Source organism: Leucopleurus acutus (assembly GCF_964270905.1).
Source record: "Leucopleurus acutus genome assembly, chromosome: 16".
NCBI classification, from domain to species: domain Eukaryota; kingdom Metazoa; phylum Chordata; class Mammalia; order Artiodactyla; family Delphinidae; genus Leucopleurus; species Leucopleurus acutus.
In genome coordinates, this window is record NC_139158.1 from 74,138,845 (window position 1) to 74,166,165 (window position 27,321).

General features: G+C 46.4%; 1 protein-coding gene across 4 annotated transcripts in view; it reads left to right on the top strand.

Moving 5' to 3' along the window:
• Window positions 1-27,321, top strand: part of EYA2 (EYA transcriptional coactivator and phosphatase 2) — a gene marked incomplete at both ends in the record, with an annotated part of 173,342 nt that overhangs the window by 117,852 nt on the left and 28,169 nt on the right. For all 4 annotated transcript variants that reach the window (XM_082856786.1, XM_082856787.1, XM_082856784.1 and 1 more), the window contains one exon: window positions 21,265-21,354. In XM_082856786.1, coding sequence (XP_082712912.1) covers window positions 21,265-21,354 — 90 coding nt within the window. The remainder of the gene's footprint in view (window positions 1-21,264; window positions 21,355-27,321) is intronic.

The window sequence follows — 27,321 nt, forward strand, 5'->3', positions numbered from 1 at the left end:
TCAACCATACTTTAAAGGAATAAATAAATTTTTTAAATTGGGAGATTTTACAGGCTTCTGGGTTCTCTTGAAAAATCAGAAGATCTGGCCATGCAGCACCCAGAACCCCAAACGTCACCACTTGGCTGGAGCTGCATAGCAGCTGCTTCCTTTCAGTGGGGTCGGTGGCCACCAGTTTTCCACAATCCCCACCACTCCCTATTGCCTCCCTAACACTAAGGCCAAATGTCAGCTGTTGTTTGCTATCTCACTTGCACTATTGTCTTTCTGTAAGAAGAGTTGTACCAAGATTTGGAAAATGAAAGATCAACAAGGTGTATGTTTCACTTGCACCATTTCAGTTCAGTGAGCTGCTTAGTCTCTATAAGTCTTGTTGTCTCTCGTGCCTCATCCACAGAATAAAGTCCAAACTCTCTGGGCTGGCTTCCAGACCCTTCATGACCTACTTCCTTCCATTCTGTCCTGCCTCGCCTCTCAGACTCTCAACTTTCTATTTCAGGCTACACAGCCTTACGGCTGCACCAGCAGACTCCCCCACATCCAGGCCTTTATCCGTGCTGTTCCCTCTGCCAGGAGTGCTTTCCTCACTCGCCAACCATTTGCCCAGCTAATGCTAACTCAGCATTCAGGTCTTATCTTAGACATCTCTGCCTCCGGGAAGCTCTCCTTGACTACACTGGGCTAGGTGTCCCTCCTGTGTGCTGCCTTAGCACCCTATACTATTTGTCACTAATTATTTTATCACCTACTTTTTTGTGTCTCTCCCTAACTCGACTCCAGCACCTCAGGTGCAGGGACTGACTGTGTCTTAGTTCTCTCCACTTCTCTGCTTCCCAGCACAGCCCATTCTATGCGCCCCGTAATTAGTTGTCAACTTAATTCTCTTTCTGTTAAAACCCAACGCAAGCTGATTTAAGCAGAAAAATGAATTTATTGGCATTTATAACCAAAAGTTCAGGGCGCAGCTGAATCCTGGGGCTCAAACGGTGTCAGCAGAAGCCAGTCTCTTTGCATCTCTTTGCTCTGTTTCCATTGGGTTGGCTTCATTCCTTTCACATGTCATGGCAAAAATTCCCCCAAGCAGCACAAGACCTACATCCTGCCAGCTCAGTGACCCCAGCGCAAACAGAGTAACGTTTTCCCAGTAGTTCCAACCAAGTGCCAGACGAAGCTCTCCGTGGCCTAGCTAGAACCAGTCACTCAAAGGTGGGGGTAGGTGGGACCGGCTCCCTCGGAACTGCACAGACAGGGAGTGATGCAGTTCCACCTAAAACACTCAGGAAATGCTGCTGTCAGCAGGTGCATGGATGCTGGGCAGACAAGAACAGCAGACACTCGCCTCCACGTGTATGTTTTAAGCCATATGAGGGCCAAGAACCTGCATGGTCTTACCCAGCACATAGTAGGTGCTCAGTAAACACGTGAAGTTGACATCAAATCTGGCCCAGTTACCCGGGTCCGTGCCCTTAGATGTGGCTCTAGAGGGTCTGGCCCATTGCCTCTACGCCCTCATCTCCTAGGACTCCTCCCCTCCCTCCCTCCACCCCAGCCACACTGGCCTCCTCAGTGGTACTCAGCCCTGCCAGACACACGCTGACCTCAGGACCTTTGAACACTTGGTTCCCTCTGTCTGAAATGTTCTTCCTCACACATGGCTTCCCCCCTCGTCTCCTGAAGATGCCACCTTCTCAGCAATGACCTCCCTGACCATTCTGTGGAACTGCGGTACCTCCCACAGAGCCCACACAACACAAATCCTTTGCTATATTTTTTCCCATTAGTCTTTATCACCTCCTGGCAGGGCACAACTGTGCAGAATGCACTTTGCTCAACTCTAGGAAGCGGCACTTTCATGGCGGTCTGTGTGAATGATGCCCCTGGGTTGTGCAGTGCACAACCGTACACAGCAGCTTGTGCGGCCATACTGCAGCCCTGCCATCAGACATACCGCAAATCTTGCCTTATTCATTTGTTTATGGCTGTTTTGCTTGCTGCTGTATCCCAGTGCCTGGAACAGTGCCTGGCACATAGAAGACACTCAGTAAATATTTGTTGGATGGATGGATGAATTTCTGCCCTCCTCAGCCATGCTGCACCTTGACAGCTAAGTTGGGGAGTGAGGGAAGAGGAGTCCTGTGTCCTGATGGATGCCTGTGAGAACATGACCCTTGGGACTGAAAGAAGCCCCATCCAGTCCTTCTTGGCTCCTCCAGCTGACAGTACGTTGAGTGCTCTGTCACCATTTAAGAGGAAATTGATTTTGCTACTCAAAAGAATTGTTTGTTCTCTCCTACCCACCTCCCATTCCTTAGGTTTTCTGTTGGAGGAGGGGGGTGATAGGACACTTACCGCTGTTCATCATACCATACACTGTCGGTGTTTGTAACTTGTTTAGCCTTTCTGCAGACTGAAATCATGCCTGTGTGGGCTCATGCCAAACACCCTTGCTTTCCTGATACTCAACACAAAGAAGCCTATGGACTGAGAGATGATGATGGTCCAGGCAGTCAGAGTTGCATCCTTGAGGGCTGAGTGGCATAGGTAGGAAAGGATGAGATTGGAGCAGACCATCCTGGAGACAAGTCCCAGTCCTGTTACTTAATAGATTGGGGATTCGCGGAGTCAGACGTATCTGTAAAATGGGTACGATAACAATACCTGCCTCACTGGGTTTTGGTTGGACACGATGACACAGTGCCATGAAGGCAGCCCAAGAGATCCGTTTTGGATATAAATCAGGTCTCTTCATTGTCCTTGCTTGAAACTGTTCCCTGGTTTCCAGGCTCGCTTTGAACAAAGTTCAGACTCCTCCCCGTGACCTAGAATCCCCCAAATTATCTGATTCTCCTGCCTGGCTCTCTCCTCCTTCTCCCACGTACTTTCTCTGCTCACTCCACACTGGCCTTCTTTCTACTCCTCAAACGCGCAAAGCTTGTTCCTGCCTCAGGGCCTTTGCGCTGGCTGTTCCTTCTACCAAATCACCTCACGGCTGGCTCCTTTGTTTCGTTTGGACCTTTGCTCAGATGTTGCCTCCTCAGACAGACCTTCCCTGACCACCCCATCTCTAGCAGCCCTCCCCAAAACACATATACACAGACATATTTGGTTTCTCTCTCCCCCTCTAGCACATCTTCAGGTTTCCTTTTCTTCAAAACACTTGTCACGATTCAAAATGAAATGTCTCTTAGTTTTTCATGCCCTTCCCCCTCCTCTAGAATGTAAGCTCCATGTAGCAAGGGACTTTCAGTGTCTGAGACATATCATAGTAGGAGACATTATAACAGTGGTCTAGAGTAGGAGTCAGCAAACTGCATCCCAACCATGGGCCAAATCTGGCTCGCCACCTATTTTTTAAAATAAAGTTTTATTGGCACACAGGCGTGCTCATTCATTTACATATTGTCTATGGCTGCTTTCACTCTCCAGCAGCAAAGTTGAATAGGTGTGACAGAGACCATATGGGCTACTGAGCCTAAAATATTTACTATCTGGCCCTTTATAGAAAAGTTCGCCCACCTCTGGTCTAGAACATGGGCTCTGGAGCTAGACAGCTCAGGTTCAAAGCCTGCTCTACTCCCTAGCCACGTGACCTCAGGCGAGTCACTTTTCCTCCTTGTGCCTCCGTCCCTGCTTCTGTAGTGTGGGTGCAATAGCAGTAATACTTACTACATGGGGTCACTGGGGGAGGATTAAAAGAGTTAATATATGTGAAGTGCTTAGAACTGTGCCTCCTGTATAGTGAACGTTTTTTATAGAATAAATGAATAAATCATAAATAATAATGAATGAATGAATGTGTTTTAAAGAACTGCATCTTTACAAGCGTGTTGCTGGTTGGGTAAGAATGTCCTCTCTCTGGAAGGTATGGTGAAGTATCACTACCACTACAAATAGTAATAACAATAATAATAATAATAGTAAGCAGAGGACTCACAGCATTGATGAGGACATGTCCGTTGCTGGACAGAAGCAGGAGACACTTTGCTGGGTGGTGTCAAGCCCTGTTCTAATCACTTGCTGTGAGCTTCCAAAAATGCGCTGGTCTCCCATGCTGTCAAATGCCCCTTGGTCCTGAATGGTGGCTCACGTTAGGGTGATCATCTCTTCTGGGTCGTCTGGAACTTTCCCAGTTTTCACACTCAAAGTGCCAAGTCCCAGGAACCTCCTCAGTTCAGTCACATCAGGACAGTTGGTCCCCCTAATACATGTTCGCAGCTCCATTTATCTAGCTGTTTATTTTTTTGCCTTTAAATTTACGTCCTAGGAAAATGCTTTTAAAGCTGCCAGACACCTCCAGCTGAAAGAACATTTTTCAAAGGATAAAAAAAAAAATCTAGGAGGCTGCGTAGTTGTGTAAAACTTCAAAAGACGACCCAGTTTAGACATCTTTGTTTATTCTCTTCAATTTGACTGTGACTTTATCATTTGTAGTCAGTTTGATTCTTTTGTAATTCAGTGATGACGGGATTTATCCTACAGTTTTTTTTGCTAAAGTGCTTGTGAGTACAAATAGACCCGTTTGCTGAGCTTAGAAGATCCTTTCTATTTTCTGTGTTCTCCTCTGAAACTGCCAAAGAAGCCAGGTTTTTTTTTTTTTAACTTTACTGTTTAAACATGTGAATCAACCTATTTTTTCTTTACCACCATCATTTTCTTGTCTTCCTCTTTCAAACAAGCTAATCTGTTTTCCAGGAGTTTCCAAGTAATTAAACCCAATTAAAACCATTAAATTCTTTCTTTTAATGACAACTTTATTATTAAAAGTCAACCACAAGGAGGAGATTTAACCGGCAAAGCCCTCCATTGTGTGTTAATCCCTCCCTAACCTCTGGCTGACACTTGCAAGAGATAAACCCCACAGAATAGTGAGCCTGGTTTAATGAAGAGCTTTAATTAATACTTTTCTTCCTTGTGGCAGAGTAATTATTTGTTCAGCTTGTAAACAGCTACTTGGCTGTGATTTTTTAAAGGCCCAGTTGCCTTGTATGGTGTGATGGCTTTGATTGGTTTTGTGTGTTTGCGTGTTTTTTGTTTTTTGTTTTTCTTTAAAAGAGAGGGGGAGAGGTCTCCATTCTAGAGTAGGTACAGACGTGCATTGTCCCGAAGTTGGGGGCATCAGGGTAATTACCCAGGAGAAAAGCCAGGCAAACGCAGGTGGGAAGCTGCCTATATTTGTGAACCGTCTCCAAAGCGGGCAAGGCCGCCCTTTGCAGCAGAAGTCTGCAAGCCCAGACAGGGTCCCCCCAAGACACAAGCCTGGCTTGTGGCGGTCTGGGTGCTGAAATGAGGAGGAAAAGGCCGGGATCACAAAATGCCAAACCGAGCTTCTGCTCCGCGTCTCCCCTGATCTGCTCTTCAGATGGCACCTGAGAAAGGGACAGCCCAGTGCAAGTGCTGGGTGTGGCCAGTGAGGCCCCAGAGAAGCCATTCTGTGAGTAAGGATGACAGACCCACCAGGCGTGCTTGCTGCCAGCCAGACATCCACCTAAAGAGCTTTACGTACATCAGCTCACTTACTCTCCCCATAACTTTAGGAGGTAGATGCTATGGTTACCCACATGTACAGGCCAGGAAATGGGCACAGCGACTTCTAGCAGTCACTCACCTTCTAGTAAGAAGGACAGAGCCCGAGTTTGCAGACGGGTGTCTGGCTGCGGTGGTGGTTCTGAACAACTGGGTCACACTGCCCTTTGAGACAGAAGTACAGCACCTTCCACTCAACGGGTTGCGAGATTTTGATTTTTTTTTTTTTTTTTTTTTAGCCCGTCACTGATTTAGAAAGCTAGTTTCATTAATGAGGTTGCCCGCTCTAGAATTACGAAGTTGATTGACTAACACTGAGAACCAAGCCTTTCATTATTTTTAAAGGATTTAGAGCAACGGGTCTCTACTTGGGGCTACTTTGGCCTCCCGGGCGCTTGTCTGGAGACATTTTTCGTTGTCACAGCCGGGTGAGGGGTGCTGCTGGCATCTAATGAGTAGAGGCCAGGGATGTCGCTTAATACCCTACAGTGGACAGTACAGCCCCAACAAAGAGCGATGTGGCTCAAAATGTCAACAGTGCCGAGGCTGACCCAGCCTGATTTATAGAAAGCTCCAGTTTTTCATTCTAGAGACATTCTGTAAACACACAAGAGCGATGTTCATGCACCCACCTATCAGACTCCTAAAGAACCAGGCCAAGCTTTTTCTTTTAAAGTGATTAAGAGTTCCCTGGTGGCCGAGTGGTTAGGACTTGGCGCTTTCACTGCTGTGGCCTGGGTTCAATCCCTGGTCAGGGAACTGAGATCCCACAAGCCATGCAGCTCGGCCAAAAAAAAAAAGAAAAAGAAAGTAATTCATTAAGTTATTCTGTTAGTGAATTTGACTATTAACCATGCCACCAGTTTTTCAGAAACACATCTAAGGAGCTGAGTTCTCACCCGACTATTAGCCATGGATGAACTTGCGAGGGTATAAATATTTGAAGGCCACATCCCAAATTCCCAGACATCTACCTCTGCTCGTTATATACATTTCCTTAAGAAAATGCCTTATGAGGAGCACAAAGTGGTGTCAACTATTTCATCATCCAAGAAGCTTTGAGCTGAGAGAAGTGTTTGGAAATCTCCGGATGCTTCTTTGGAGGCACCAAGACTTGCCTCCCCCTGGGAGCACTCAGAGATGCCTTTGGAGCAGGAAAGATAAGCAAGCAGCCCGGGAGGGCTTACACCTGGGGCTGGATACACTTAGAGACTAGAAGTGGGTTTAACGCATAGGATGTCAGAATACAGGCATCTCAGAGCAGAGTCTGTGGTCTGCCCCCTTCTCATCTTGAAAGACCTACCGTGGCATTCCCCCTGAGACCCCCCTGAACAGGGTGAAAGAGACTACCCCTGGAAGCAGCCGACCTTTGATCCCTGTGAGAACAAGATAGTATTCAAATAGAGTTGTGGTTTTCGTTGTTTGTTTGCTTTTTCTGAAAATTACTTTTGCAAGCATTGCATTTGATAACATTAATGGATCTAGAGAGGCCCTGAAGTTGGTTACCAGGATGGGTCTTCCCACAACTCACCCCTTTTTAACACATACGGGGACATCCTAAAAAGTTATGGGTTACTATAGGTCGGGAGTAGGGTGGTGGGGGCAAGGCTGGGGAACCAAGGAAGGGTTCAGAGCCCTTCGAGGCTGGCTGAAGTGAGCTGATTTCCAATTTCAGCCAAAGCGTCTAGTTCCCAAAGAACCATTCCTGGCTTGGGGGGCAGGGAGGGGGCAGCTGAGAAGTGAGGAGTTTACTGGGTAACTTTGCTTTTCCATATCAAGGCCAGGAAATGAGAGGCACAAATGCTCAGAGGCAATAAGGGGAGATCCTTCCCAAGCCCGTGGCCTCTCCTTTTATCCACTCAGAAGCCCAGCAGTTATTAGAAAGGGAAGCCAGCCTGAGACCTGAGAAAAGAATCAGGGCTGAGTTTTGCATGGCAGCTGCCTGCCATTTCTCTCAACTTTGGAAGTGTAATTTAATTAAATGGATCCTTCATTTCATTAAAAGTAGACCTCAACAAGTTTTTTGGTTTGCTTTTTTTAAATTTATTTATTTTATTTATTTATTTTTGGCTGCCTTGGGTCTTCGTCGCTGCGCGTGGGCTTTCTCTAGTTGCGGAGAGTGCGAGCTACTCTTCATTGCGGTGAGCAGGCTTCTCACTGCAGTGGCTTCTTTTGTTGCAGAGCACGGGCTCTAGGCGCACGGGCTTCAGTAGTTATGGCACGCAGGGTCAATAGTTGTGGCTCACAGGCTCAGTAGTTGTGGCTCACAGGCTCTAGAGCACAGGCTCAGTAGTTGTGGTGCACGGGCTTAGTTGCTCCGAGGCATGTAGGATCTTCCCGGACCAGGGATGGAACCCACGTCCCCTGCATTGGCAGGCGGATTCTTAACCACTGCGCCACCAGGGAAGTCCCCCCAACAGTTTTAAATCAGGCATTTACCAAAAAAAAAAAATTCTGGTGGTAATCTGCCTTAAGCTTCTTTTCCCTAATAAAGTACTTTATGTCATTAGTTCCTGCAAAGTCGTACTTCATGAGTAAATGGATAAGATTTTGGTTTCTTAGGTAGCCCTGGGATAAATCCCAGCTCTGTCACTTATTAGCAGTGTGACCCTGGACAAGTCACCTCATTGCTTTGAATCTTGCTGAATCTGTAAAAGAGGGAAAAGATATTTTGAGGAGGAGGTGCGGTATTATACATAAAGCTTACACATGCTTATATATTCATTTTTTTAAATGCTTAACTGAGCATCTGCTAAGTACTGGGCTGTGTTCCATGTCCAAGGGACATAGCAATAGCTCTCATAGAGCTTCCCTTCTGATTGAGAGAGAAGCACCAAAAATCATAAGATTATTACAGATAATGATAAATGCTATCAAAAACTGTAACAGTGTAATGAGATATAGCTTGAGTAGAGGGTCAGCATCCAGGTTACGTGAGGTGGAATGGTCAGAGAAGGTCTTTCTAGTATTGAAAGTGGGAACTGAATGTTTCAAAGGAGCCAGCCATGAAAGCGTCTGGGGAAAGGGAATTCCAGGCAGCGGGTACAGCAAGTGCAAAGGCCCTGAGGCAGTATCAAGTTTGGCAAGCTCAAGGAGCAGACATGTGCGTTGGAGTGGAAAAGTGAAGGATATTGCCTTTATTCAGAGGGCCTGGGGATGCTAGTGGGTTTTAAATGAGGAGGGACAGCTCTGATTTTTGTGGCCAAAAAGGAGCAATCTGGCTGCCATGTAGACAACAGCTTTGGAGGTGAAGGGAAGCTGGCTGTTTTCGTATGTAGCCCAGCACACAGATGTGCTTGTTTCCATCCTCAGTGATGATCTAAAGGCCCCTTGGGAATAAAGTAAAGACATGACTTACAGTCTAGGCTCAGATAATTAGAAACGGGTTTTTTACAACAAGTGTCCAGCAAGAGATATGAAAGTTACATGGGATGCGGGACAATTTTTCATTTTTAATGACTGTCCTACCTCCCTGGCACCCTCTAGTGTGTGTTTTCCAACACCACCAAGCAGTTAACTCAATTCTGACTCTATCTTCCTGAAGACAGCAGCACAGGTTAATCCCCCTAGTTAAGGGCTCAGTCCCGCAAGACAGCCCCCACTTCAGATGCCAATTGCAAGTCCAGATTGTCACCTGTGCCTCTGACCAACTGGCTATAAATTGGAGGTTCTCATGACCCCCTCCTTAGGTTCATTTGCTAGAGCTCACAGAACTCAGAGAAACATTTACTTACACGGACTGACTAGTTTATTACAAAGGATATTATGAAGGATACAGAAGAACAGCCAGACAAAGAAATACATAAGGCAGGGTCCCAGAAGGGTCCCCAGCACAGGAGCACCCACATGAAACTGCGGTGTGCCACCCCCCCAGCATGTGGATACATTCGCGACCCCGGAAGCTCTCCGAATCCATCTTTTGGGAGTTTATGGAGAACTTCATTACATAAGCATGATTGATGAAATCATTAGCCATTGGTGACTGAACTCAATCTCCAGCCTCTTTCACCTCCCTAGAGGAAGACCAGGGGGCGGGGCTGAAAGTGCCAACCGTCTAATCACATGGTTGGTTTCCCTGGCAACCAGTCCGGTACTTAGCACTTTTTAAAAGTCACCGTATTAACATAAACTCTGATGTTGAAAGGGGCTTGTTATGAATAACAAAAGACACTTATTTTAGTTTTATCACTCTTTTTTTTGTTTGTTTTGTTTTGTTTTTGTTTTTGTTTTGTTTTTTTGTAGTACGCGGGCCTCTCACTGTTGTGGCCTCTCCCGTTGCGGAGCACAGGCTCCGGACGCGCAGGCTCAGCGGCCATGGCTCACGGGCCCAGCCGCTCCGCGGCATGTGGGATCTTCTCGGACCGGGGCCCGAACCCGCGTCCCCTGCATCGGCAGGGGGACTCTCAACCACTGCGCCACCAGGGAAGCCCCTATCACTCTTTTTTTTAAGTCGAAGTATGGTTGAGTTACAATGTTTTATTAGTTTCAGGTGTACAACATAGTGATTCTATATTTTTTTTTTTCTTTTTTCTTTTTTTTTTTTTTTTGCAGTACGCGGGCCTCTCACCGCTGTGGCCTCTCCCGTTGCGGAGCACAGGCTCCGGACGCGCAGGCTCAGCGGCCATGGCTCACGGGCCCAGCCGTTCTGCGGCATGTAGGATCCTCCCGGACCGGGGCACGAACCCCTGTCCCCTGCATCGGCAGGCGGACTCTCAACCACTGCGCCACCAGGGAAGCCCAGTGATTCAATATTTTTGTAGATTACAGCCAAAGTTATTATCCTACTATTGACTGTATCCCCTGTGCTGTGTCCACTACATGCTTGTGACTTCTTTTATAACTGGCAGCTTGTACCTCTGGATCCCCTTCACCTGTTTCACCCATGCCCCGCCCCACCACCCTTCTGGCTACCACTGGTTTGTTCTCTGCATCTATGAGTCTGTTTCTGTGTTGTTATGTTTGTTCATTTGTTTTATCATTTTGATTCCACATATAAGTAAAAACATACAGTATTTGTCTTTCTCAGTCTAGCTTATTTCACTAAGCAAAATATCCTCCAGGTCCATTCATATTGTTGAAAGTGGCAAGATTTCAAATTTTTTATGGCTGAGTAATAGTCCTGTGTGTGTGTGTGTGTGTGTGTGTGTGTGTGTGTGTGTGTGTGTGTGTATCCATTCAACACATCTTTATCCATTCAACTGCCGATGGGCACTTAGCCTGCTGCCATATCTTGGCTGTTAGAAATTCTGAGGCTTTAGTAGTTCTGTACCAGAAACAGGGACAAAAACCAAATACATATTTTCTTATTATAAATCACAATATCAAACCATCCCAAATACCACCTCCCCCCAATTATGATGACAAGCAAAAATGTCCCCCAAACTTCCAAACTACTCTCTAGAAGGAAGTGCCACCTTTGCTGAGAGCCACTGCTTTAAAACATGGTATATGAGGTCATGTACCCAAAAGAGCAGCATTCTGTGATTTTTTTTTGGTTGCGTGCCGTGGTAGGTAGACAAATGGCCCCCAAAAGACGTCCAGGTCCTAGTCTCCAGAACCTGTGAATGTTACCTTGTATGGCAAAAGAGACTTAGCAGGTGTGATTAATGTAATCACAGGGTCCTCTTAAGAGGGAGGCAGGAGATGAGAGTGGATAGGAGGAGATACGAGGTCAGCAGTAAGTGGCTGTAGTGGAGAGACCAAAGCCAGGGAACACACAGTGGCCTCTAGAAGCTGAAAAAGACAAGGAAACTGATTCTGCTTGAACCTCCCAAAGGAACACCTTGATTTTAGACTTGTGATCTCTAGAACTGTAAGAGAATAAATTGGTGTTGTTTCACGCCACTAAGTTTGTGGTAATTTGTTACAGCAGCCATGAGAAACTAATATACATGCTTATCTTCATGGTTAACGTCCAGTGATGGCGAGTGCAACAGGTTTGCCATCTACGGTCATGATGACAAGTTTCTTTCTAAACTGCACGCATTTACGTTTTTTTTTTTTAAGTTGGGGGAGGGGTAGCTGAATTAAAGGAAAATACTAAGTTAACATAACACAGCTGCTCTCGGGCATGGGAAACTTGCAAAGGCGTTACAAGAATAGCCATGGTTTAGAAAATACCAGGTTAAGCTATTGCTTGGGAATTTCTAAGTGGGGAAAATTTTCTGATGGAAGATTCTGGACTCTGCTGCTTTTTGCTAATGATACCTAAGCACCAGGAGCAAGTCACAGCACATGCATTATCCTGCAGCAGCCCTAGAAAGGACTCGCTGCCTGTATTCAGGTGAGAAAACTCAGGGCCAGGGAGGGCGAACATCTCAACCAAGGTCATGTCCCTGGGGAATGACAGTCCCAGGATTTGAACCCAGGTCCGGCTGACTCCACAGTTGATGTTCTCAACCACTTTGCTTCATGGAGCTTCTTGCCTGTGGCCACTTCCATGCACACCTGGTGAATGGTGGGGGCAATCTGTGGTGGTCGTTAGGGGGAAACCATTTGCTCCATTAGGATGACGCTTGTGTAAAGGAGAGACTGTGGCTCTAAGACCAGATAATAAGTGGGACCCTTCCCTGCACTTGACTTAACATCACCTTGGGGTTCGGAGAGTAAGAGGAGCCATCAAAAGAGAAGACAGTCAGGCTTCCTTGGTGGCGCAGCGGTTGAGGGTCCGCCTGCCAATGCAGGGGACACGGGTTAATGCCCCGGCCTGGGAAGATCCCACATGCCGCGGAGCGGCTGGGCCCGTGAGCCATGGCCGCTGAGCCTGCGTGTCCGGAGCCTGTGCTCCACAACGGGAGAGGCCACAACAGTGAGAGGCCCGCGTACCACAAAAAAAAAAAAAAAAAAAAAAAAAAAACAGAAGACAGTCTTCCGAAGTGCTCCCTGGCAAGGCTCAATCATTGCTAAGATTTGTAGAAGCACTTGAACTTGCCCATGGCCGTTGCCAGTTGGAAGTACCTGTTTTTGTACAGACACCGGAAAGTTGTGAGCAGAGTCGAGAATCTTTTGATTATAAGCAACAGAAACTCAATGTACATTAGTTTAAGCCAAAAAGGAAAATGTAGAACCAAAATATCTAGAAGTAGACTTTGGGAACAGCGGGATCTGATCCCCCAATAATTTCATATGAATCTGTGTGTGTTGTCAGTAAGGCTCTGCCAGTTTGGTGACAGAGATGGCTGCCAGCATCCTCAAGTTTAGGTTCTCCCAGCTCAGCCACCTCAGGGTAAGAAGGTGCCTGTTTCCCAGTAGTTATAGCTGACATCCTAGGGCCAACTCTACTTGGCTCCCATTGGCCACATGACCATCCCTGAACCAGTCACTATGATTCTGACCAGACCTAGGTTATGAGATCACCCTGGAAGGCCAATAATGGGTATTTATTTATAATGGGCCTCTCACTCTTGTGGCCTCTCCCACTGCGGAGCACAGGCTCCGGACGCGCAGGCTCAGCGGCCATGGCTCACGGGCCCAGCCGCTCCGCGGCACGTGGGATCCTCCCGGACCGGGGCACGAACCCGCGTCCCCTGCATCGGCAGGCGGACTCTCAACCACTGCGCCACCAGGGAAGCCCTGGGTATTACTTTTACTAAAACTTATGAACTGCTAATTTACAGATATGAAGGTTCATTCCCAGAGAGATTAGGTGTCTCCACAGTAGCATGCTGCCTCTTTTGTTAACCAGTTGGTGTTTTTTCAGAGTGTCTAATAAAGACACTGTGTTGGGGGCCCCCCAAACCACCGTCAGGCTTGATGAGTTGCTAGAAAGACTCACAGGACTCAGAAGAGCTATTATACTCATGGTTACAGTTTTTTACAGTAAAAGGATACAGATTAAAATCAGCGAAGGTAAAGGCACATGGAATGAAGTCCAGGAAAAACCTGGTCCAACCTTCCAGGTGTCCTCTCCCAATGGAGCACAGACAGTCCAGTTAATTCTCCCAGCACTGAGGTGTGATAGTTCGTGCCAAGTGTTGCCAACCAGGGAAGCTCACCTGAGCCTTGGTTTCCAGGGTCTTATTGGGTCAGTGATACAGGCATGCAGCATCTGCATGGCAGACTCCAGCCCCTCAAACAAAAGCAGGCAGTCACCATAAATCACATTGTTAGCATAAACTATCTGATCAACTGGTACTGCTTGACCCAAGGGCTCAGAGCTCATCCACCAGGAGCCAGCCAAGGACCAGTCTTGAAGTCAGACCTTTCTTAGGAATATGCAGAGTTTGAGCAACCCAGGCCTGCTGAGTTAACCCTCTCCTGCACAGACAGCCTCCAGATCTTCACAGCAGGGATCCCCAGAGGAAACCAGCTCAAGTGGGGACCACCAGGTACTATAGAAGCTACTGCATCTAGATATGCCAGGGGGCAACGCACCTCTTCTTTCCAGTCACGTGGCTGAGCCACGAAGTCAGGCACTTCCTCAGAGCAAAGAAGCATCATGGGGCTTCCCTGGTGGCGCAGTGGTTGAGAGTCTGCCTGCCCATGCAGGGGACATGGGTTCGTGCCCCGGTCCGGGAAGATCCCACATGCCCCGGAGCGGCTGGGCCCGTGAGCCATGGCCGCTGAGCCTGCGCGTCCGGAGCCTGTGCTCCGCAATGGGAGAGGCCACAAAAGTGAGAGGCCCGCGTACCGCAAAAAAAAAAAAAAAAAAAGCATCATGGCATAACCAGAGGATAATGGAGTCTGGAATCAGATCATAACTGAATTCCAGCATCCCCCCACCCTTACACACACACACACACACACACTCCAACAAAAATAGAAGTTCATCATTACGCATATGATGTACTCTGATATTTTGTCATCTATTCTAGAGATTGGCAAACTTCTTCTGTGAAAGTATAATAAATATTTTAGGCTTTAGGCTAGGCTCTGTAGCAGCTATCAACTCTGCCATTGTAGCACAAAAGCAGCCATAAACATTAAGTGAACAAACAGGCATGGCTGTGTTCCAATAAAACTTTATTTACAAAAACAGGCAGTTTACTGACCCCTGGATTCTCTTGTATTTTTTTCTATCCTTTTTTTCTTTTTTAATGCTGGACATTTAAAGTAAATGTTCACTAACAGGTTTATAACCTAGACTTTGAAAAGCTCATTTAATCTTTGTAACAACCCTATGAGTTAAGTAACCCCATTTTACAGATGAGAAACTGGGGCACATGGACATTAAGTAACTTGTACAAGGTCATCTAGTTGGTAAGAGGTGGAATTGGACTTGAACATAAGCAGTCTGGCTCAGAGCCCACACTGTTAACCTACTGCAAAGCACTCAATAAAGATCGGCTGTTATTATTATCCAACCAGCTGTGAAAAAAAACAAAAGACCACAGTCATATAAGTTGATTTCAAGATGAATTTGGGGTGAGCCTTTCTTCTGTTCAAAGGGTTGTGATGCTGAATGAATAGTGTGTGGATCTCACCTCTGAACTAAACATGGTAGAATTAAATGACGAATTAAACCATCTGCTACAAAAGCGTTATGTGCTTAAAATAGAAAACTTGGAAAATTCAGCAAAGGAAATTCTTTATTGGACAAATAGAGTTGCGATTCATTAAAAACAACTTTTCGGTTAAAAACGTGAACTCCGGGCTTCCCTGGTGGTGCAGTGGTTGGGGGTCCGCCTGCCGATGCAGGGGACGCGGGTTCGTGCCCCGGTCCGGGAGGATCCCACATGCCGCGGGGCGGCTGGGCCCGTGAGCCATGGCCGCTGATCCTACGCGTCCGGAGCCTGTGCTCCAGAACGGTAGAAGCCAAAACAGTGAGAGGTCTGCGTACCGCAAAAAAAAAAAAAAAACGTGGACTCCTTTTGAAATGAAAATGGTTATTACTTCCTAATCCACAGGGATTGGGAAGTAGCCCTCTTAAGAATACGGCTTAAACTGGAGAGCTTGTGCGTTGGGGGGTGATGGAGACACTTGACAGAAAACAGTTGCCATCATCTAAATTAATGCAAACGTTGATTCAGATTTGAAACCTCCAGGAATCCACATCCCGTTTTCTTCATTCAGGTTTGTTGGACATCAGGTTAATTTCGTTTTAGGAAAGACTTGCCCTCTCCCCTCCATCCAGGAAATACAGCCATACGTCACAAAATAACTTATTGATCTACAAGACAGATCTCAGAGCGGCCCATATGGTGAATGTCCTCACCATCCTCCTCTAATTAAGAGAACCTCACCAAGAATGCGTGATAATTAGGTTACAGAGCTGCATCCAGGTCTACAGCATCTGTCTTGGGCGGGTGGGGGCGGGGGGGGGGCGGGTTCCAACGCTCAGAGCATCCTCATCAGCCTCCTAAATGCATGCGTGCACAGCCCACCTCGCCATCATCAAAACTGAACCCTGACAAATCTGTAGACCATTAGAGCACATTGAAAAAATCTGCAGCGCCTTATTCTGATTTGTACCTTCACGGGGAGAGAGCCACCCACAAACTCTTGAGTCAGACAAAGATGACATTCCATCCACCCGAACCCCACCAGCTCCCAGCACAGTCCTTTCAACAGACAAGTTACAAATTGAAGCCTGTTTTGGAAAAACTCCCCTTTTCTCAGTTCTCCATTCTGGTTTAAATGGATTGTTTTTTTAAGCACAATCTGTTTCTGCTGTTGCTTGTTTAGGAAATTAACCACTGATTTTTTTTTTTAATCCAAAGAGTATGTAATGATTAAGAAAATGGTTTTCATGTGAGATGGTACTTTCATAAAGTACATCTTTAATAAAGTACCATCTGATTTGGGGTGTTCCTGCTGGGTTTACAGAAGCAGGTTCTTTGTTTAAGGGGGTGAGGAAGTGGACTGGGGGATTTTGATAATAACCAACTCTTGGGGAGTGCCTGCTGCATACTGGGCCCTGGGTTAGGGGGTTACACGTGTGCTACCTCATTTAGTCCTCCCTGCAGTGTTAGCCTGTAGCCTTTTATTAGCTGAAGAACACGGCATGAAGGCTCCCATATTTTAGGCTTTCTTTGACTGGGAGATGTGCTGGGTCAGATAGGGCGTCCTCCCGCTCCAAGCTGCACAGGGTAACTTAAGCCAACAGACCAGGGTGGTGTGTTTATAGAGCATATTAGGGGCGCGTTCAGCGGGCAGCATGAGATGAAACCCATGTCTGTCATCCTGTCCTCACTCCAGCTGTCTTTCACATTAATTAATGCTGAGCCTCCACTATTTTTTTTTTTCTTCATTTCTCAGTCTTTACAACCCTGAAAAAAACATTTTCTCCTTGGATAGAGTGGTCTGGCCCAGAGTAACACTTTGTGTTACTTAACCCCTGGGACAGTTGTGCTTTTCATGGGCTATTCCAGACTTTTCCACCCCAGCACAACTAGTTTTTATCAAGTGTCTTGAAAAGAGGTCCCCCCTACATAGTTCAAAACAATCTAATAGGCAGCGTGCAAGCAGATTTTGGGAAAAGCTGAAATAAGAGAATGCTTAGGGAATAGTTGGGTATTCTCAAGGTTCTCCTCAGAAACTTCTGGGTGTCTTTAAGTTTTTGTTTCAATTTTTAATTATACAAGAAATGTTTGAATCCCTTCTCTTTAAAAAACGTTTAGAATATACTGCATAATACTAAAGTTCACTTTGATCATCACCTCGAATTCCTCTGTCTCCTCCTCTCTGCTTTCCGCAAGTAATTGCTGTTCTGACTCTGGGTATATCCTTGCAGATATTTACAAATATATAAGTGCCCATGGAAAATATGTAGTAACATTGTATATGTTTCTAATAAATGGTAATAACATGCAGTATATAACTTCCAGAAAACTTGCTTTCACTCAATTTTTTTTTTTTTTTTTGAGGCATCCTTGGTAATACATGGAGGTCTGGTTCATTTCTTTCCACTGAGTTTAGTTTTCCATTGTATGAATATTCTACATTTTATTTCTCTAATTTCCTTTGGCCGGACAGCTAAATTGTTTCCGAACTTTTGCTATTTACAGACAGTTCTGTAATGAACATCTTTTTACATGTCCCTTGTTCACATGTATGGGTCTTTTTCCAGTTTAATATTTACTGTAGGGTAATATTACTTGAGTATGTTTCCTTTTATTTTTAATTTAGTTTTCTTTTAATCCAAGAAATCTATGCATAGAGTTTAAAATCCATAGAGTTCTCCAAAGAAAAGTATTACGAAAAACAGCAGGCCCCAGCGACTTTCCACCCACCCCCACCCCCTCTTTCTGCACAGAGGCAACAACTTTCAACTCTTGCTGATTCTTTGGGTCACCTCCAAATTTCTAAGTAACCTGCTTCTGTGACCACATCTTGATTTTTTTGTTTTTCTGTTTTAGGCATGGTCTCTGGCTTCCCAAACTGGAAGATAAGACTTTAGCTCTCTTTTCTCACCCTTGCCTTTATCACAGACATGCACACTTTCTCTTCACATCCTCCCAATATCAGTAAGTCATAATTTCAGCTTTATCGATAGAGAGGATTTGGCTTCTTCTAACTATGAAAATACTTGTCATAGGTAAGCCATTTTGTCTACAATAATTACTTTTCCTGTTGTGTGCTGGCATGGGACCTGACATTTTCTGAATAAATCCTTTCAGAGGATAAGTCTGGATGGCCCCTTCTTTTTTTTTTTTTTTTTTTTTTTTTTTTTTTTGCGGTACGCGGGCCTCTCACTGTTGCGGCCTCTCCCGTTGCGGAACACAGGCTCCGGACGCGCAGGCTCAGCGGCCATGGCTCACGGGCCCAGCCGCTCCGCGGCACGTGGGATCCTCCCGGACTGGGGCACAAACCCGCGTCCCCCGCGTCGGCAGGCGGACTCCCAACCACTGCGCCACCAGGGAAGCCCTGGCCCCTTCTTCTTGCTTCCTGTCTAGTACATGGAGGGCTGGGCACAGGTGGTTAGGTATAGAAACAGCCTCGCCAAGAAGGAATGTGCAATCCTGCAGAGGTGAAATGGTTTGGGTATGAGTAATGTGTGGAAACACCCCCAAACCCCTTTGCCAGGTCACACAACGATTCCCTGCTTGGCCCTGAAAAGTTTGTTTTCCCCTTTTTCTCTTCGTTATTCATGGAGCGCTCTACCCTGCGACTTCCAGCCAGGATCTGGAGTGCTAAGCTTTGGCTGTTGGGGCCCTAATGAGATGTTTCACCTAATGGCTGCGTTCCTGGGCTTGATTCTTCACAGTTGTGTGTGTGAAGCTGAGATCACCAGCTACGGGTTTTTTCCTTTTTTTTTTTTTTTAAGGGTCAAGAAGTGTTTATGTCATTCATTATTTATTTTTATAATAGAAGTAATGCAGCCTCCCAGTAAAAAAATTCAGTGGGGAAAAGAAGTGTATGGAGTGACAGGTCAAGGCCCCCTTTACTCCTCTCCCAATCTTGGCCCCTCCAGCGCCTCCTCTGAAGCAGTGCTGCTCTGGAAGCAGATGACCTGGCTTCAGATCCCAGCACTTGCTAGCTGTGTGGCCTTGAGCAGGTTACTCGGTGAGCCTCTGTGCTCTCATCTATGAAATAGGAAAGTACTAGTGCTCACCTGAGAGAGTGTTGTGGGGATTAAATGAGTTAATACTTAGAGAGTGGCACAGAGAAATCACTTAATAGGTATCAACCAGGAATATTACTAAGTGTTGTCTCTCCTTTTAGACCAGTGGTTCTTTTTTTTTTTAAACATCTTTATTGGAGTATAATTGCTTTACAATGGTGTGTTAGTTTCTGCTGTATAACAAAGTGAATCAGTTATACATATACATATGTTCCCATATCTCCTCCCTCTTGTGTCTCCCTCCCTCCCACCCTCCCTATCCCACCCCTCTAGGTGGTCACAAAGCACCGAGCTGATCTCCCTGTGCTATGCGGCTGCTTCCCACTAGCTAGCTATTTTCCGAGACCAGTGGTTCTTAACCTTGACTGCACATTGAAATCAAGTGGGAAGCTGTAAAGTTTTCTGGTGCCTGGATCCCACCCTTAGCCATTCTGATTTTATTGATCAGGGGTATGACCTGAGCATCAGGATTTTTAAATGCTCCTCAGATCATCACAGTGTGTAGCCCGGGTTGAGAACCCTTGTGTGCCCTGTGCTCCATATTTTCCACGTGTATCAGTTGGAATAGGTGAGGTTACGCTGCAGTAAAAAACAGCCCCCAAATCTCATCTACTTCTTTCTTTTTTAACTGGAGTACAATTGCTTTACAATCTCATCTACTTCTTATTTCTTGTATGTGTCCATTGTGGTCTGTTGCAGCTCTGACTCTCATCCTCTTTACTCTGGAACCCAAGGTAACCGAGTAGCTTTTATCTGGAACATTTAGCCTTGTGAAGTGGGAAGAGAGCATGGTGAACCATGCACTAGCTCTTAGAGCTTCCAAGCAGAAGCAAAACATAACTTCTGCTCACGTTTCATTGGCCAAAGCAAGTCATATGGTCACATCTCAACAGGGAGCATCTATAAGGGGCCAGCAGCCTTCTTCTGCAGGGGGCCAGATAGTATTTTAGGATCTGTAAGGATCTGTCACAACTACTTACCTCTGCCTGCAAAGCACAAAAGCAACCGTAGATAATACACTGTTCAAAAATGTAAAAATCGCTCTTAGCTCGTGAGCCATTCAAAAACAGGCAGCAGGCCAGATCTGGCCCTCAGGCCGTAGTTTGCCAGCCCCTGGTGTATATCATCTTCCTACAGGGAGAAGCTTTTCAGGATGGGACCCCAAATATGGGTAAAGAGCAATGCAGTCTACATGCTCTGTGTCTAGAAAAGAGAAGGAGACAGAGACAGAGGGAGAGAGAGTGGACCCTTTCATTGTACACTGTGTTTTACACACTATACTGTGATACAGCTTGCCTTTGATCCTTAATACTATTTTTCTGGATGCTTCTTTTATGTCAGGAGTTCTAGCATGACTCCATTTTTTTAATGGCTGCCTCGTTTTCCCGGGTATGGATTACTACAGTGGGTTTCTTTGGTTCGGTTTGGCTGCATTGGGTCTTCATTGCTGCACGTGGGCTTTCTCTAGTTGCAGAGAGCGGGGGCTACTCTTCGATGCAGTGTGTGGGCTTCTCATTACGGTGGCTTCTCTTGTTGCGGAGCCCGGGCTCTAGGCACGTGGGCTTCAGTAGTTGCGGTGCATGGGCTCAGTAGTTGTGGCACACGGGCTTGGTTGCTCTGCGACATGTGGAATCTTCCTGGACCAGGGATCGAACCTGGGTCCCCTGCATTGGCAGGCGGATTCTCAACCACTGCACCACCAGGGAAGTCCCCTACAGTGGGTTTTGTTTATATGCTTGTTTTCGTAGTTAATCCTCTCTTGTTAGATAAAAGTGTTTTTTTAAATAGCCGGAGGAGGAGGGCTATAGCCATAGAGTGATCGTTGTAAGGAGAGAACCAACATCCCAGCTCTCCCAGTAGTCTATACATAGTTTATACTGCTTTCCCTGAAATCACTCAGGCCTCCCTGGAAACACACATTCTCCAAGAGGCTCTCCTTTCCTGCAGCCATTTCTGGTTCTTGCAACACTGAACACAGTTGCCATTCCAGGGGCATATTTGTGGGGGGAGGTTTAAACACTGACGAGGGTAGATAGAAATGATGAAAAAGTAGAAGTGAAATCTCAGAAGCTGTGCAACATTATCACCCTGACCCCACCCGGAGACACATCTTAGGCCGTGTGCTAGCCGCGCAGATGAGGACAGACCGGATCTGCCATTCAGGGGTGGGCCGGGAGGAGAGGAGGCTGAGACGACAATGACTCCACTTACTTGCGCTTTTCTCTGGTTCTTCCTAACAGGACACCACGGCGTCCGTGCGCATCGGCCTCATGATGGAAGAAATGATCTTCAACCTCGCAGATACACATCTGTTCTTCAATGACCTGGAGGTTTGGAATTGCTTAATTGCTCATTTCATTCCATAGTTGCTGTATTTAATCACCTGCATCTCGTTTGGGGGCAGAGACACTGCCTTTTCTTTTTCCTTTTTTTTTCCTTTTTCGTTTGGAGGCTAGAAACTTTTGCTCACAACCCCGAAGAAGGCACAAAACTGTGGCCAGCCATGGCTTATTGGAAACACACTTGACCGGATTCTCTCCCCACCTTCCCTCTGTATGGTTAATGGGCTTTTCTCTCTGCTCTAGTGGTGATGTCCACTGGCAGTTTTACTAATCCAATCAAGGCTGCGTAGTTTCTTCCTCCTGAAATTTGCTATTTAATAAAGTTTATTAAGACAAATTAGTACAGATCCTCCTGGGTCAGGAATAATTAGCAGTGGGCTGGGATGGAAGCTTCTAAAAACAATTTACATTCTCCTGAAAACATGTTTTACAAAAAGAGAGAGTGAGCGGTGGGGCCGCGTGGATTTAACGTATCTGCTCCTGCGCCCCTAAGCAAGTAGCAAGGGAGATAGGAAAAAGGGGGAGAGCAGCTTCAGAAATAAATTTAATTTGTTTGTTTATACCCAGCCTGTGTCAGAAAGAGTGGGGAAGAATTTCAAATGGAAAACATATTTAAAATAGAGCTACTAAAGCAAAAGCAAAGGAATTGAAAGCCATGTAATGAATAAGGGTGAGGCATTGTACCAGAAAGTCTGGCTCAGGCTAACTACAGCAGTTAAGTTGAGCCTCTCTGAGCTTCCTGGTAGACAAAGCAAGGAGGGAAATGCAGTGCACTACTTACCCCTAATGAAAGAGCAAGCAGCTTTCTCCAAGGTGAGGAAAGTTTTTTTGGTTGATAAGAGGATTAATGTGGGAATCTTCTAGCTTTGTAAATTATATTCTCGTTATTGGTTTAACAGATTGAAAAATAAAGGCAACCTAAAATAAAACTGCATGTAAAAGAACAATTCTATTTATCCTAGTAGGAATATTTTTTTCTTAGAATCTGGAAAAATCCCTGGGTACTCAACTGTGAAGTAGTAATATGAAGGCTATAAATTGCAAATCTGTCCTGGCCAACTGAGAGCATTACTCATGTATCGTCAGGAAAGGATACAGAGTTTCCTTCCCAGTCTGCAGTCCTAGAGTTCCAGAAAGGAAAATCCTTGCTGAAATGATCGATCTTGTGTTCCGTCCAGTCTCAGCAAGCCGTTTGGGCCTCAGTCCTCCCATCTATGAAATGATATTGCTGCTCTCTGCCCAACATCTTTTTCAAAGAGAGGATTGAGATAGAAACTTGCTGAGGAAGGGGACTTCCTTGGTGGTCCAGTGGGTAAGACTCCATGCTCCCAAGGCAGGGGGCCAGGCTTCAATCCCTAGTCAGGGAACTAGATCCTGCATGCATGCTGCAACTAAGGCCCAGCACAGCCTAAATAAATAACTAAATATTAACGAAAAAAAAAACTTGCTGAGAAAGAAAGCTTTGGAGCAGTGGAGAATGCCTGTAGCATCAAGGCCCAAAACTATCTCTTTAGCCAAAAGCAATGTGCAAGCTCCCTTTACAAAGTCCTCTTATGTCTTGGGGAGAAAAAAGAGAGAACTTAAAGTTAAATTTTTAAATTAAAAAAAAAAACATGGCAATTGAATTCAGCAAGTATTATGGAGCCTAATATAGTAAAGACTCAGCTGATTGCACGTAGTAAAACCCAACCTGCTTTAGCAAAAAATGGAAATAATTGGCCCGTGTATCTGAAAAGTCCAGGGTAGACGTAGTTTTTCCCTGTCTCCTGCTTAGAATGTCACTTTTGTGCGAGGAGGGACGTCTGTCTGATTCACCCTAAATCCCCAGGGACCAGGCAGTAAACAACCAAACAAATCCATAAACAAGCATGCTTGTGGTAGTGAAAAGGACGTGGAGAAAATAAAACAATCAGATGTGCTAGTGAGTGTTGGGGGTGAGGGAGTAGGGTAAGGGAACAGCATTCTCGAGGGGGTCAGGGAAGGCATCTCCAGGACATGGCACTTGAGCCAAGGCCTGAATGATGACAGGAACCAGCCAGGTGGAGACCAAGGGAGGTGGGATCAGCAGGTGCAAAGGCCCTGAGGTGAGAACTAGTGTGACATCATCAAGGATCGGCAAGAAGGACAGGTGAGTGCCGTGAGTGAGTGAAAGCAAGGGGGCGGCTGGGAGGGATGAGTCTGGAGAGGGAGGCATGAGCCAGACACGAGCCATAGACATCAGAGTTGGACAACCATGGGGCGAGGGAGCATGAAATGGGAAGAGCCACGTGACCTGATTAATGTTTTAAAATGACCACTCTGGTTGCTGCATGGAGATTAGGCAGTAGGACGGGAAAGGTAGAGACAGGGGGACCAGCAAAGAGATACTTCCAAGCAAAAGATGAAAAACGGGTTGGATCAAGATGGGAAGAAGACGTGGGCTCCGGGAGAATGGCAGGAAAGCTGAGAGGCCTTGCTGATGGGTTGGATGTGGGGGATGAGAGGAGAGAGGAGCCCAGAGGGGCTCCTGGGCTTGGCCTGACCTGGGTGATGGTGCTGTTCTCTGTGGTGGGCAACACAGGGAAGACGGGAGAATCCATCCTTCTGTTGTGGGCACATGAGGTCGGAGGTGTCTGGGACACCCCAGTGAAATACCAAATCGACAGACAGATACGCGAGTTTGAAGCTCTCAGGCAGTGACACTGGTAGACACTTAGTAAGCACTTTGTCCGTCTTGTTGAACCTGAGGCTCAGAGCCAGGTATTTTTTGGACTGGTGTGTGTTCAAGCCCATGTCTTCAGAACCTTGCCCCCTCTGCTGTTCTGCGCTGACCGCAAAGTCAAAGTCGCACCTCTTGGAAAAGGATCTTAATTACCAGCTGGAGCTACTCAGGGAAGCCAGTTTGTTTTTATTCTCTACATTTTTTTTCCAAAATGTCCCCAGTGCCAGAAGCCCCGAGGGCACCTCAGCAGAATTGAAACCATGTTATACGATGCAGAAGTTAAGACACAAGTGAACACATATTGCTTGCTGGTGCAGGGAGCCCCCGTCAAAATCTGAAGGGCAGCCCGGTGGAGCTCCCCAGGGAGGTCCTTCGGGGCTGGAGCCAGGCTCCGGCATGGATGGTCAGATGATGGCGTTTAGGGAACGAAGTCAGATCCCCTTCTGCTCTGAGCCTGCAGTGCCATCTCTAAATAAGGAGATCAGCTCCCACAAGCAACAGCAGTTTATGGAGAGTTTATCATTCACCAGGCCCTGCTCTAAGCGCTGTGGATTCAGTGGCCAAAAAAACGAAAATAAAACACAGCAAGATTCTCCCACCCTGGAGGCACTGACCTTCCAGTTGGGGAAGCAGACCATAAACAATTGAATATAAAATGTCAGATAAAGTGCTCCAAAGAGAGGCCAGCAGAGCCGGAGGAGATGGTCACAGGGACTGTTTTCCTTAGTAAAACCAGGTAAGGCTTCTGTGACACTGGAGCAGAGACCTGAAGGAGGTAAGGGAGAGGACCACGTGGGCATCTAGGCAGAAAGTGTACCAGACAGAGAGAACAGCAGTGCAGAGGCCCTGGGGCATGGTCAGAGTTGGCAAGTTCCAGGAACAGGAAGGAGAGCCCAGTGCAGCTAGAGCAAAAGAGCAGGAAGGACTGTGGAGGGCATTTTGGGGGAGGGGAGACAGATCACGTGGGGCCTCTGGGCCATCATAAGGCTCTGGGTAACATTCTAACAGTGACCAGAAGCTATTGGAGGATTTAGAGCAGGGGAGCAACATGACCTGACTCACTGCTCAGAGGCTCCCTCTGGCTGCCGGGTGGAGAACAGACCAAAGGGGGCAATGGTGGAAGCAGGTGTTTGCATTAGATCGTTCCCGGAATGAAAGGTGAAAGTGCTCATGGGGCAGGGATTCCATGAGGAGGACTGGTCAGAGACACAGTAGGTGCCAAGTTCAGCTGTATCTCAGGACTGTAGGGATGCGTGTCCAGAGTTTACGGCAAGTGTCTGCTAATCAGTTCAGTCTGCCTTTGAGTCCCGGCTCCACCATCTCCTGGCTGTGTGACCTGTGCAAGTCACTCCACCTCCTTTGAACCTCAGTTTCCTCATCTGTTAAATGGGTAGAAGAAAAGCCCCTAATTTCCAGGGTCGTCAGGATGATGGGAGATACACGGAAGCAGTCAGCAGAGAGCCTGGCACACGGTACATGCCCAAGAGATGGGCCTCCCCACCAGAGGGCTGCATGTGCCACTGGGACTGTGCAAGGGGGGTTTACATGGTACAGGGGCAAATTGTTTAATTTAAATCATTATATGTTTATCGTATGATGAGCTAGAAAAGGTAACTAGGTTGCCCAATCCCCGATTTTACCATAATTCAGTAACAATAGATGTAATGCAGAGATAGGGCAAAGATTATGACAGTGGTGAGCAACCTGGCCCTAAATGACAGCAAGTTGCTGGAGTTTGGGCATAAATATTGACAATTACCCGGCCAACTTGCCTTTGTGCGAGGGCTACTTCTTTTGCAGTAAAATCCAGGGCAGAGGATCCTCATCTGAAATGTCAGCTGGGTTGTGGAGCAAGGGGGGGAGGTTTGATTGAAATTCACACACCTGCCGCTTGGGAGCTCATAAAAGCATCCTCGGGCTCACTGAACCGCGCATGTGCCACTGCCAAAGCCAGGCCGGACCCGGCTGAGTGGAGGTGCCCGGGAGCACAGTCCTCTTGGGTTTGATTTCGGGGCTCAGTGTGCAGCGGGGGAGGCGATACCATCCATCCTCGTGGCCCCTGCGTAAAGAGGTGAGTGGCGGAAAGCAGGGCAGACTCAGGCGAGGGACAGCCCCGTCCTCGCTTTCCCGTCTTCCCTCGTTCTCAGAGCGCAGGCTCTCGATGTCTGCAACCTTATTATCGTCAAGTGGGGAAGGGTGAGTTTGGAAATGGGAGGGAAGTGTGGGTTATCACACGAAGGGGAAGAACTGTCGGCTCCTAGCAGTCGGGGCCAGGGGTGCCACGTAACCCAGTACTTTGTACAGCCTGTACAACGAGGAATCATTCCCCGCAAAATGCCAGGGGCACCCCGTTGAGAAACGCTGCACCAAGCCCTTGAGAGTAGTCAGCTGCACCGTATTTACGGATCACCTAGCGTACAGCACGATGCAGGCTTCATGTAACTTGCTTTTACTTGAAAAAAAATTTTTTTGTTGTTAAACTTACAGTTTTTCTCTTATTAGTGTTTTAGGGGGGAAATGACTAGCACATTATGCCAGTGATTTCATAGATGATATTGCTTAGGATGAAACTAAGGTTTTATTTTTTGTTTGTTTTATTGAAGTATAGTTGATTCACAATGTTGTGTTAGTTTCTGGTGTACAGCAAAGTGATTCAGTTATACATATATATTTTTGCATATTCTTTTCCATTATGGTTTATTACAGGATATTGAATATAGTTCCCTGTGCTACACATAAATCCTTGTTGTTTCATTTATATATAGTGGTGTGTATCTGTTAATCCCAAACTCCTAATTTATCCCCCCGTTTCCCTTTGGTGACTACATGTTTGTTTTCTGTCAGTATGTCTGTGAGTCTGTTTCTCTTTTGTCAATAAGTTCATTTGTGTCATACTTTGGATTCCACGTATAAGTGACGTCATATGGTATTTGTCTTTCTGTGTCTGACTTACTTCACTTAGTGTGATCATCTCTAGGTCCACCCGTGTTGCTGCACCATGTCATCATTTCCTTCTTTTTGATGGCTGAGTAGTATTCCATTGTATCTATGTGCCACATCTTCTTTATCCATTCATCTGTTGATGGACACTTAGGTTGCTTCCATGTCTTGGCTGTTGTAGATAGTGCTGCAGTGAACACTGGGGTGCATGTGTCTTTTCAAATTAAGAGTTTTCTCCGATACATCCTCAGGAGTGGGATTGCTGGGTCATATGGCAACTCAATTTTTAGTTTTTTAAGGAACCTCCATACTGT